The 13,364-nt window shown below is 48.3% G+C and overlaps 1 protein-coding gene across 1 annotated transcript in view; it reads left to right on the top strand.

Moving 5' to 3' along the window:
• The window catches only part of ADGRB1 (adhesion G protein-coupled receptor B1), an 819,205-nt gene that overhangs the window by 440,221 nt on the left and 365,620 nt on the right, over positions 1-13,364 (top strand). The window contains 4 exon segments of the mRNA XM_077490484.1: positions 2,458-2,622; positions 3,743-3,907; positions 9,172-9,273; positions 11,191-11,297. Coding sequence (XP_077346610.1) covers positions 2,458-2,622; positions 3,743-3,907; positions 9,172-9,273; positions 11,191-11,297 — 539 coding nt within the window.

Here is a 13,364-nt window from a genome sequence, read left to right as displayed (position 1 = left end):
TGTACTTGGAGATATAGGGGGCACTATGGAAAACTTGGAGTCACTAGATGGCATGGGGGGTGCACTTGGACATATGGGGTGCACGATGGCAAGCTTGAAGTCACTAAATGGCACAGGGAACAGGGGGTTGCACTTGGAGATATTGCACAATGGAAAACTTGAAGTCGCTAGATGACACAGGGAGCACTGGGGTGCACTTGGAGATATTGGGTGCACAATGGCAAGCTTGGAGTCACTGGATGACACAGGGGACAGGGGGTGCACGTGGAGATATGGAGTGCACAATGGCAAACTTGGAGGCACTAGATGGCACAGGGCAAGGGGGGTTGCATTTGGAGACATGGGGTGCACAGTGGAAAACTTGGAGGCACTAGATGACACAGGGCACACTTGGAGATATAAGGACTCTACATGACATGGGCTACACTTGGAGACAAGGGACATATTTAGAATCAGTAATTGATACAAGGCACACTGGGGTGAACTTGGAGATGATTGGGGGGGTAGGTGATATAGGACAGTGATGGCGAACCTTGGCACCCCAGATGTTTTGGAACTACATTTCCCATGATGCTCATCCACTCTGCAGTGTAGTTGAGCATCATGGGAAATGTAGTTCCAAAACATCTGGGGTGCCAAGGTTCGCCATCACTGATATAGGAAATACTTGGAGTCAAGGGGTGAACAGGGGCAAATTTGGAGATGACAAGGGCACTGCATGACATGGGCTACACTTGGAGACAAGGACATATACTTGGGCACACTTGGAGATACATGGGCACTATGAGACATGGGGCAAACTTGGAGATACATGGGCACTATGAGACATGGGGCAAACTTGGAGATACATGGGCACTATGAGACATGGGGCAAACTTGGAGATACATGGGCACTATGAGGCATGGGGCAAACTTGGAGATACATGGGCACTATGAGACATGGGACAAACTTGGAGATACATGGGCACTATGAGACATGGGGCAAGCTTGGAGATACATGGGCACTATGAGGCATGGGGCAAACTTGGCGATACATGGGCACTATGAGGCATGGGGCAAACTTGGAGTTACATGGGCACTATGAGACATGGGGCAAACTTGGAGATACATGGGCACTATGAGACATGGGGCAAACTTGGAGATACATGGGCACTATGAGGCATGGGGCAAACTTGGAGATACATGGGCACTATGAGACATGGGGCAAACTTGGAGATACATGGGCACTATGAGACGTGGGGCAAACTTGGAGATACATGGGCACTATGAGGCATGGGGCAAACTTGGAGTTACATGGGCACTATGAGACATGGGGCAAACTTGGAGATACATGGGCACTATGAGGCGTGGGGCAAACTTGGAGATACATGGGCACTATGAGGCGTGGGGCAAACTTGGAGATAAGGAACGTGCAGCAAATCTGGAATCATTGATGACACAGACAGCACTGGGGTGCACTAGTAGTCAAGAGATAACACAAGGCACACTGGGACACAACGGGAGGAGCGTGGAAGCTCGATGACTTGGGGCACACTTGGAGACATGGGGCAAACAGGGCCAAACGTGGAGACAAAAAAGCACAAGAAGCTGTTGGCAAACATGGAGGGTAAGTACTGCGGTTGGGGGTAAGATAACTGATACAAAGACAGAGCTGTGCCTCTCCAGGTGGGAATGATTGTGCCCCTCAACCTTGTGGTGCAGGTCCAGCCTTGCCATGCCCGCATAGAGGTCACATGATGTCTTATAATCTATCTTGATGGATTTTTATCTTCAATAAAGTAATCATCACTGCTTCATACCTGAGAGTGTGGTCAACCTTTCTTGAACCATTGACTGCGGTTGGGGGGCTTGGCTGAAGCATGGTGACGTATCGGTGGAACTGCGAGCCACACGTCACCTCACAATTTAAGGAGGCACCAATAAGATAGTCTGTGCCCAGGTTGGTCATGGCACCGATATTCGGAGATTCTGGGGCTTCTGTCTAGAGAAGAGGCTCAGCGGTGGATCCCTGGAGAGGTGATAAGTGTGACAATAATAATTACTAACAAAAGACATCTCAGCTTTGAGTATTTTGTGATCGGATAAATAAAATGAACATGAAGTCGCGTCTTTTTTTCATTGGTAAATTGGAATGGACTTTGCTGGATTATGCGCATGGAAAGTTATCTAATCCTGATCAAAGAAATAAAAAGAAAAAACGTATTATGCCAAATTAGCCAGATTTTCCCCAATTCCAAATGGATTTCAAATAAACGCAGTGAGTGTCATTCTATATCTGCTCATCGATCGTCTTCTGTCTGTATTCCTCTCTCTGGCGTCCTCCTTCCCTCATTCATCTCACAGATCTCTCTTATGTTTCAGTTTGTATCTATTTCATGGAACCGGCTCTTGGTAAAGTTTGATTGGATGTGAAATATATCATTCATGTATCTTCCTCTCTTTATACTTTGTCCGGCAGTTGATGGGAACTGGAATGACTGGTCCAGCTGGAGTGCCTGTTCTGTCAGTTGCGCCAATGGTACTCAGAAGAGGACCCGCGAGTGCAACGGACCGTCATATGGGGGATCGGAGTGTCACGGCCAATGGTCAGACATGAGGGACTGCTTCATAACGCAATGTCCTGGTGAGAGAACGACCGCTATCCCTTACGTAGAATATAGGGAGGTCCTAATTCCCAGATCTATACAAACTGACACTTGGGGGTCCCAGAACAATGACACCCTGACACTTGGGGTCCCAGAACAATGACACCCTGACACTTTGGGTCCCAGAACAATGACACCCTGACACTTGGGGTCCCAGAACAATGACACCCTGACACTTGGGGTCCCAGAACAATGACAGTCTGACAATTGGGGGTCCAGAACAATGACACTCTGACACTTGGGGGTCCCAGAACAATGACACCCTGACACTTGGGGGTCCAGAACAATGACACCCTGACACTTGGGGTCCCAGAACAATGACACCCTGACACTTGGGGGTCCAGAACAATGACACCCTGACACTTGGGGATCCCAGAACAATGACACCCTGACACTTGGGGGTCCAGAACAATGACACCCTGACACTGGGGGGTCCCAGAACAATGATACCCTGACACTGGGGGGTCCCAGAACAATGACACCCTGACAATTGAGGATCCCAGAACAATGACACCCTGACACTGGGGGGTCCCAGAACAATGATGCCCTGACACTGGGGGGTCCCAGAACAATGATGCCCTGACACTGGGGAGTCCCAGAACAATGACACCCTGACACTTGGGGGTCCCAGAACAATGACACCCTGACACTTGGGGGTCCCAGAACAATGACACACTGACACTTGGGGTCCCAGAACAATGACACCCTGACACTGGGGGGTCCCAGAACAATGATACCCTGACACTGGGGGGTCCCAGAACAATGATACCCTGACACTGGGGGGTCCCAGAACAATGACACCCTGGCAATTGAGGATCCCAGAACAATGACACCCTGACACTTGGGGGTCAAGACTCCAGAACAAAGACACACTGACACTTGGGGGTCAAGACTCCAGAACAATGACACCCTGACACTGGGGGATCCCAGAACAATGACACGCTGACACTTGTGGGTCCAGAACAAATGGGGTTCAGGGACAATGATTCACGAAGACTCTGACTTGTCATTGTAGTTTTAGTGAACTGATCCCTACATCTTCTCCAGCCTGACCCTCATTCCCCACCATCCACATCTCCCATTCTTCTTTCCTTGTAGTTGAAGGGAAGTGGCAGGATTGGGGATCCTGGGGAAGTTGCAGCACAACGTGCAATGGTGGGGTCCAGCGAAGAGAGCGGTCCTGCTATGGCCCATTTTATGGTGGACAAGACTGTCCCGGCCCATCCGAGGAAAACAAGCCATGCAATGAAAAGAAGTGCCCAGGTAAGAACATCCTTCACATCAGTGGGTGAACGTTTTGCTGTATAATCTATTCATGTGTATATTGGGAGGGGGGACGCAGACGCTTCCCTGAAGATCCACCACAGTCTATAGAGTGTAACTAAAACCACAACTTTCTCTTTTTGGTTATAATTGGGAGAGGATGAGACTCCCATCAGGTTTGCATTGGTGGCACATGCACAGAGGTGCCAATCTCCTATCATTAGTGTCCTGTACTTTCAGCTATCTCAGTAATTAAGATTGCTTTGATGAGGCTGACACATGTATGTTGATGTTGGATGAGAAGGCCTGGCTTGCAGTCTCCTCCTTAATTCATGCCAAAGGTGTTCTATCGGGTTGAGGTCAGGACTCTGTGGAGGCCAGTCAAGTTCCTTCACCCCAAACTCGCTCATCCATGTCTTTATGGAACTTGCTTTGTGCACTGGTCTAAATCATTTGGCGGAGGGGGGACTATTGTGGTGGGGGGTTGTTTTTCAGGGGTTGGGTTTGGCCCCTTAGTTCCAGTGAAGGGAACTCTTAAGGTGTCAGCCTACCAAGACAATTTCATGCTCCCAACTTTGTGGGAACAGTTTGGGGACGGCCCCTTCCTGTTCTAACATGACCTCACACCAGTGCACAAAGCAAGGTCCATAAAGACATGGATGAGCGCGTTTGGGGTGGAGGAATTTGATTGGCCTTCACAGAGTCCTGACCTCAATCTGATAGAACACCTTTGGGATGAATTACTGCGAGCCAGGTCTTCTCGTCCAACAAGTGCGCGTCTGGAAGAATGGTCAAACATCCCCATAGACACCCTACCAAACCTTGTGGGCAGCCTTCCCAGAAGAGTTGAAGCTGTTATAGCTACAAAGGGCGGGCCAACTCAATATTGAACCCTACGGACTTAGCCCTTGTACACACGGTCGGATATTCCGATGGACAATGTCCGATGGGACCGTGTTGGCAGATAATCCGACCGTGTGTGGGCTCCATCTGACTGTTTCCGTCGGAATATCCGACGGACCAAGTTTTCCAGCTGGGCTATAAAACTTTCCGACAACATGATCCGATTGGACTCTGTCCGATTGTGTGTAGACAATTCCGATTGGACAAAGTGCCACGCATTGCTCAGATCAAATTCCTAGACCAAAGCTATTGGCTACTAGCCTGAACGTAGTCCCCGTTGTAACGAAATTACGTCATCACGTTCTGAACGATCGGATTTTCCGACAACTTTGTCCGACCGCGTGTATGCAACAGTTTCGGACAAAATCCCTCGGATTTGGTTGTCGGAATGTCCGACAACCAAAGGGCTAAGACTGGGATGCCATTAAAGTTCAGGTGCGTGTAAAGGCAGGCGTCCCAATACTTTTGGTAATATAGGGTATATCATCTCTGAGCCAGAATCTCAATCCAGGGAGCAAATGGTGAGTCTAGTTGATTCTGGGGGTCACACTTGCACGTAGTTAAGCATGCAGTTGGGATGAAGTCTATTTGTTGCTAAGCCCCCTTAGCGCAGTGTGTTGTACATAGAGAAGATAGCTTTGTGAGCTCTGAGGGTTCTTCTATCCGGCGATCTCTCCATTAAATTCTTCTTCCCGGTATTCCCCTTGGAGATGCGTTGTGCACTCGTATCCACCGTCCCTGTACTAATAATATTATTACTAACAACTCCCCGGAGAGTTCCCTGTCTGGCATTTCAGCGTTTAATGAGTCGCTCTCGGTGAGCCCTTCACAACCGGCCCCGAGGGCCACTCAAGCGTCTCCCCCCAGTCGTAGCCTCAGGAAACGCATCCTTGTTATAAATAATAATCTCTCCACAATCTCCATGACTAATACAGAGTGTATAGAGGGAGAAAACTCCCACACTCCCACCTACCCGGGATCACCTGTCTCTGCTGTCACTCCACCGAACGCACAATATGACACCGTCATTGCCAAATTGGAAGATACGGATTGACAGGCAACAGGAATCCCTTGTTCTATGGAGGAAGCTGTCACCGCTCCATAAAAACGTGCCGCCATTTTATAACCGTCTACTTTACGGAGGCAGAGAAAGAGTTATTATTATTATTATTATTATTATTATTATACTGGATTTATATAACGCCAACAGATCGCTCTTTACGATATACAGGGAGACAATACAAGAGGGTGCGGAGGGCTCTGCTTGTTATGGGAGCTTACAATCTAATAGGGAAGGACAAGTGGATACAAAAGGCAATGGCCGTTGGGGGCGAGTTGATGGAAAAAGTAATAGTTCAGTTGTTAGGTGGAGGCGGGATAGGCTTCCCTGAAGAGATTCGTTTTTTTTTTCAGGGATCACCTAGAGGCAGAAAGAGTAGGAGATAACTGGGCTGATTGGTGTAAGGCGTTCCAAGGGAAGGGAAAGGCTCTGGAGAATTCCTGGAGATCAGCGTGGGAGGAGGTGATGAGGAGGCTAGAGAGCAGGAGGTCTTGGGACAGAAATTGGGGTATGGAATTCCAGAAGAAAGAAGATGCTTTTGAGAAGTGCTGGAGGAGAGCATGGGAGGAGGGGACAAATGAGATAGAGAGCAGAATGTCTTGGGACAGAAATTGGGGTAGGAAGTTCCAGAAGAAAGAAGAGGCTCCAAAGGCCAGCATGGGAGGAGGTGATGAGGAGGCTAGAGAGCAGGAGGTCTTGGGACAGAAATTGGGGTACGGAATTCCAGAAGAAAAAGATGCTTTTGAGAAGTGCTGGAGGAGAGCATGGGAGGAGGTAACAAATGAGATAGAGAGCAGAAGGTCTTGAAACAGAAATTGGGGTAGGAAGTTCCAGAGGAAAGAAGAGGCTCCGGAGAAATCCTGGAGGTCAGCATGGGAGGAGGTGATGAGGAGGCTAGAGAGCAGGAGGTCTTGGGACAGAAATTGGGGTACGTAATTCCAGAAGAAAGAAAATGCTTTTGAGAAGTGTTGGAGGAGAGCATGGGAGGAGGAAACAAATGAGATAGAGAGCAGAAGGTCTTGGGACAGAAATTGGGGTAGGAAGTTCCAGAGGAAAGAAGAGGCTCCGGAGAAATCCTGGAGGTCAGCATGGGAGGAGGAGATGAGGAGGCTAGAGAGCAGGAGGTCTTGGGACAGAAATTGGGGTAGAGAATTCCAGAAAAAAGAAGACGCTTTTGGAGGACCTGGAGGAGAGCATGGGAGGAGGTGACAAAGGAGCCAGAGAGCAGGAGGTCTTGGGAGGAGTGAAGAGGACAGTTTGGGTGATATTTTGAAATGAGTTTGGTGATGTAGCTGAAAGCAGATTTGTGGATGGTTTTGTTTGTTGTTGTTAGTATTTTAAATTGTTTTCATTGGGTGAAGGGATTGGCAGAGAAGGGTAAAAGACCCTACATGGAGGCCAGTAGAGGGATTGGTAGAGGGGTGGTGGGCACTGGGCAGAGGCCAGTGGAAGGATTGGACGAGGGGGGGGGGGGGGGGTGAACACTGAGTGGAGGCCAATGGAAGGGTTGGGAGAGGGGGTGTTGGACACTGAGTGAAGCTCAGTTGAGGGATTGGCAGAGTGAGTGTTGGACACTTGGTAGAGGCCAGTGAGAGGATTGGCAGAGAGGGGTGGTGGACACTGAGTGGATCCCAGGGGAGGGATTAGCAGAGTGGGGTGGACACTTAGTGAAGCCCAGGGGAGGGATTGGCAAAGTGAGTGTTGGACACTGAGAGGCCAATAGAAGGATTGGCAGGGAGGGGTGGAGGACACGGAGCGGAGGCCAATGGAAGGATTGGGAGAGGGGGAGAGGGGGTGGTCTACACTGTGTGGGGCTCAGTTGAGGGATTGGCAGAGTGGGTGTTGGATACTGAGTGGAGGCCAATGGAAGGATTGGGAGAGGAGGTTGGTAGACACTGAGTGGAGTTTAGTGGAAGGACTGGCAGAGTGGATGTTGGACACTGAGCAGAGGCCAATGGAAGGATTGACAGGGAGGAGTGGAGGATACAGGGTGGAGGTCAATGGAAGGATTAGGAGAGGAGGTTGGTAGACACAGAGTGGAGCCCAGTGGAAGGACTGGTAGAGTGGATGTTGGACACTGAGCGGAGGCCAATGGAAGGATTGGGAGAGGGGGGCGTTGGACACTGAGTGGAGGTCAATGGAAGGATTAGGAGAGGAGGTTGGTAGACACTGAGTGGAGTTTAGTGGAAGGACTGGTAGAGTGCATGTTGGACACTGAGCGGAGGCCAATGGAAGGATTGGCAATGAGAGATGGTGGACACAGAGTGGAGCCCAGTGGAAGGACTGGCAGAGTGGATGTTGGACACTGAGCGGAGGCAATGGAAGGATTGGCAGGGAGGGGTGGAGGATACCGAGTGGAGGCCAATGAAAGGATTGGGAAGGGGGAATGGTGAACACTGTGGTTGGGAGAAGTCACTGAAGTAGGAGCTGTGGTGGTTACCAGAAGATCACTCCAGAAGCGTGGCCTGCTCTCATTTCTTGTATATCATACGGGTCAAAGCATAGGATGATACATTAGAGCAGCTTTGCAGGTAGGGGGTCTTTGGGATCGGTGAAATATGGGGATGGATACAAAATGTGCATCCCATCTGGTGGGGCGGTGCTTCCCCTTTTGATTTTGGATGGTTTTCTCTTGGGGCTGGATCCTTTGGAAAGGCAGAAAATGGTCAGTTTAGAGCCGGCCTTGACCCAGTGGAGTGGATCATGGTCAAGCTTTTAGTCTAGTGGACACCAAATACCCCTTCTTAGAATCTAACTTTTATAAATTTCTTATCGTTTCATTGTGGTTCCATGTTGTGCACTGTGTCTATGGGTTCAATTGGGGGGAGGGGAAATTGATGGTCTGTGGCTGGAGACACAACGTACATTTATTTTGCAAGACATCAAAAGGTCTTCAGCAAAGAAAACAAAACATTGCTGTTCTATTTTTGTGGTTGATCGACAGGCGGATCAATCAATATTTATAATTTCTCTGAACCGACCCGGTTTGGTTCCGTTTGCGTCTCGGTTTGCGCCCATTAGTTCTCTTGTCTCTAATTATCAGGAGTAACTCCAGGAATAAGTTAATGGCAACTTCTTTAGTTCGGGCATATTTATTCAGGAGCAGATGACACAATCTGGAACGTTACCACCATTTTTCGATATTTTTAATGTGCGTCTCTCTTCTGGCACGGCCCTCTGCCAGTAAAAAGTTAATCATCACTCCCACATTACCGCTAGATGAGAGTGAGGAGCTGGAAACCTGAGGCGCGGGCTGGCAAATAGACATGACCTTTAACTACAGATCTCTCTGTCTTTTCAGAGCCTCATGAGATTTGCCCGGAGGAAAATTCCGCTTCAGTCGTTTGGCAAGAGACTCCGGCAGGAGAGATGGGCGAGGTGCGGTGTCCGCGGAACGCCACAGGTAAAGGCGCAGAACTCTTTGTCCTGCCTGGGACACTTCTCCTTCCATGCTTTCTATTGTTGTCTTATTTTACATTTATTATCAGTCTAAGGTCATCAGTCTCCAGTGATTGGATAGGCTGCATTCTCAGTGATGTCACCGCTCTCTAGTGAATGGATAGGCTGCAATCTCAGTGATGTTATCACTCTCTACTGATTGGATAGTCTGTATTCTCAGTGATGTCATCGCTCTCTACTGATTGGATAGTCTGTATTCTCAGTGATGTCACCGCTCTCCAGTGATTGGATAGGCTGCATTCTCAGTGATGTCACCGCTCTCTAGTGAATGGATAGGCTGCATTCTCAGTGATGTCACCGCTCTCTAGTGAATGGATAGGCTGCATTCTCAATGATGTCACCGCTCTCTAGTGATTGGATAGTCTGTATTCTCAGTGATGTCATCGCTCTCTACTGATTGGATAGTCTGTATTCTCAGTGATGTCACCGCTCTCCAGTGATTGGATAGGCTGCATTCTCAGTGATGTCACTGCTCTCTAGTGAATGGATAGGCTGCATTCTCAGTGATGTCACCGCTCTCTAGTGAATGGATAGGCTGCATTCTCAATGATGTCACCGCTCTCTAGTGCAGGCTTTCTCAACATTTTAACCCTAGAGGAACCCCAAAAATAATTTTCAAGTCCCAAGGAACCCTTACTAAAACCAGTTCATCAGGGGTCAATAGAACAATGCCCTTTATACTGGTTGCCAATAGGAAGAATATTCCCCTTAAAATGGTGCTCAGAATGCCACCCTTAAAGACAGCTAAAATATATTTGGTGTCATGCTGCTGGGCTTTGCTAAGTTATGCTGAACCTTGAACTCTGTAGGCACCATCAAAAAGGTGGTTCATCGGCCACAGCTCAAGGAACCCCTAGCAACCTTTAGAGGAACCCTGATTGAGAATGGCTGCTCTAGTGAATGGATAGGCTGCATTCTCAGTGATGTCATAGGTCTCTAGTGAATGGATAGGCTGCATCCTCAGTGATGTCATCGGTCTCTAGTGAATGGATAGGCTGCATTCTCAGTGATGTCACCACTCTCCAGTGATTGGATAGGCTGCATCCTCAGTGATGTCATCGGTCTCTAGTGAATGGATAGGCTGCATTCTCAGTGATGTCACCGCTCTCCAGTGATTGGATAGGCTGCATCCTTAGTGATGTCATCGGTCTCTAGTGATTGGATAGGCTGCATTCTCAGTGATGTCACCGCTCTCTAGTGAATGGATAGGCTGCATTCTCAGTGATGTCACCCCTCTCTAGGGATTGGATAGGCTGCATTCTCGGTGATGTCACCGCTCTCTAGTGATTGGATAGACTGCATTCTCAGTGATGTCACCGCTCTCTAGTGAATGGATAGGCTGCATTATCAGTGATGTCATCGCTCTCTACTGATTGGATAGTCTGTAATCTCAGTGATGTCACTGCCCTCTAGTGAATGGATAGGCTGCATTCTCAGTGATGTCACCGGTCTCTAGTGATTGGATAGGCTGCATTCTCAGTGATGTCACCGGTCTCTGGTAAATGGATAGGCTGCATTCTCAGTGATGTCACCGGTCTCTGGTAAATGGATAGGCTGCATTCTCAGTGATGTCACTGCTCTCTAGTGATTGGATAGGCTGCATTCTCGGAGATGTCACCGCTCTCTAGTGATTGGATAGGCTCCATTCTCGGTGATGTCACCATTTTCTAGTGAATAGATAGGCTGAATTCTTGGTGACATTGCTGGTATCTACAGAATGGATTGGCCACATTCTCAATATTGCCAATTGTAATTTCTCATTAGAAAGCATTCTCCTGATCATTCATACAATGGGATATAAGACAGGTGCTCTTTAAAAAGCAGTAATTATAGATAAAGTGCATCTTTGTTCCTTTTGCAGGTCTAGTTCTGCGGAAGTGCGTTCTGGATGAGGTGGGAGAGGCGTACTGGGAGATTCCAACATACATCAAATGTGTTTCCCTTGACTACCGGAATATTCAACAGATGGTAAGAAACAAATAAAAGTCTTTGGCATTTCACCGCGGTCTTGTTATTTCTCATTTAATTCAATTTGTTCCTCCACTTTTCCTGGGTAATCCAAAGCACTTTGCACACAGTAATAACACAGGTTGTGGAGTCTTAAAGCCTCTTTGCAGATTGGAGGAGCCTCGGTTGAGATGTGTAATGTGCCCAGCAGGCCACCGTAATTCCTTCTAAATTATAGGCACCTTTGTGAGCTGATTATTCAGGCTGTGCAAAGGTTCTCCTGCGCTAAAAGAATTCAGAGCTTGAAAGTGTGGTATTATGGTGAAAGCACGTCAACAGTATTCCATACAATACTATTGTTTGCCATAGCTAGGCAGTGAGAAAACATTGCCTGATTGGAAGGAGGACTTTATTTATATCTAAACCCAAAGATAAAAGTGTTATATGTTGCAGCTAACTGTTGTTATTGTTATTATTACACAGGAGTTACAGTATATATAGCTCCAACCATTTACAATATAAATGGAGAAAGAACAGTTACATTATCAATCAAGACAAGAGGGTTAGGAGGACCCTGCTCGTCAGGAGAGCTGACAATATAAAAGGGAGGGGCATGTGATACAAAAGGTCTTAACTATGGAGGAGGGGGGGGGGGGGGGGAGTTTGATGGAGAAAGTACAAATTCAGTTGTTGAGTAGAGGTAGGATAGACTTCTGTGATTATTTGAGTTTGCAGGGATCATCTAAAGGTAGACAAAGTAGGAGATAGCCAGAAAGATTTTGTCCTGGAGGAGAGCATGATAGGGGTTCTGGAGAAGTCATGGAGAAGAGCATGGTAGGGTTTCTGTAGAAGTGCTGGAGAAGAGCATGGTAGGGTTTCTGGAGAAGACCTGGAGGAAAGCATGGTAGGGTTTCTGGAGAAGTCCTGGAGAAGAGCATGGTAGGGTTTCTGGAGAAGTCCTGGAGAAGAGCACGGTAGGGTGTGACAAGGGAGCTAGAGAGTAGGGGGTCTTGGAAGAAGCAAAGTGGAAGGTTTCCATGATATTATGAGGTTGTTGTAAGTGTTTTGAGCTTTTGGTTTGTGACTGGAAGCCAGTGGAGGGATTGGCAGAGGGGGGTGAAGGACACTGAATGGAAGCCAATGGAGGGATTGGCAGAGAGGGATGGAGGACAATAAGTGGAGCCCAGTGGAGGGATTGGCAGGGAGGGGTGGAAGACACTGAGTGAAAGCCAGTGGAGGGATTGGCAAAGAGGGCGGAGAACAGTGAGTGGAGCCCAGTGAAGGAATTGGCAGAGAGGGGTGGAATGTACTGGATGGAGCGCAGTGGAGGGATTGGCAGAGAGGGGTGGGAGATACCGAGTGGAGCCCAGCGAAGAAACTGGCAGAAAAGAGTGGAGGACATTAAGTGGAGACCAGTGGGGCTATTGGCAGAGAGGGGTGGGAGACACTGAGTGGAGCCCAGTGAAGGAATTGGCAGAAAGGAGTGGAGGACACTGAGTGGAGGGATTGGCAGAAAGGAGTGGAGGACACTGAGTGGAGGTCAGTGGAGGGATTGGCAGAAAGGAGTGGAGGACACTGAGTGGAGGTCAGTGGAGGGATTGGCAGAAAGGAGTGGAGGACACTGAGTGGAGGTCAGTGGAGGGATTGGCAGAAAGGAGTGGAGGACACTGAATGGAGGTCAGTGGAGGGATTGGCAGAGAGGGTCGAAGGACACTGAGTGGAGACAAGTGGAGGGATTGGAAAAGTTGTGGATGATCTTGCATGTTTTGTTAGTGTTTTGAGCTCTTCTATTTGTTGGGCGACTGAAATCCAGAGAAGGGATTGGCAGAGAGGGGAGGTGGACACTGAAGGTCAGAGTTGTGGATGGCTTTATATGTTTTTAGTCATTCTAGTCCTTAGATGTCATGCAAGCTTTGGTTTCCATTTTTTGTTCAGGCTTTTTTTTCTTATTTTCACCTGGTAGTACATAGGTGGAGCTTGAAACTCAGATCACCACTGGAGAGACTTCTGGAGAAAGGATGTGATGTCCAGAATGGTGTTTCCAAGTCTCCACTTCAATAAAGCTATTTTTGTGCATGGACAAGAGAT

The sequence above is a fragment of the Lithobates pipiens genome, unplaced genomic scaffold (genome assembly GCF_037356315.1).
Source record: "Lithobates pipiens isolate NorthernLeopardFrog02 unplaced genomic scaffold, aLitPip1_a1.2 Scaffold_19, whole genome shotgun sequence".
In the NCBI taxonomy this organism is placed as follows: domain Eukaryota; kingdom Metazoa; phylum Chordata; class Amphibia; order Anura; family Ranidae; genus Lithobates; species Lithobates pipiens.
The sequence above is the reverse complement of the archived record's forward strand: the minus strand, read 5'-3'. Positions and strand labels throughout refer to the sequence as shown.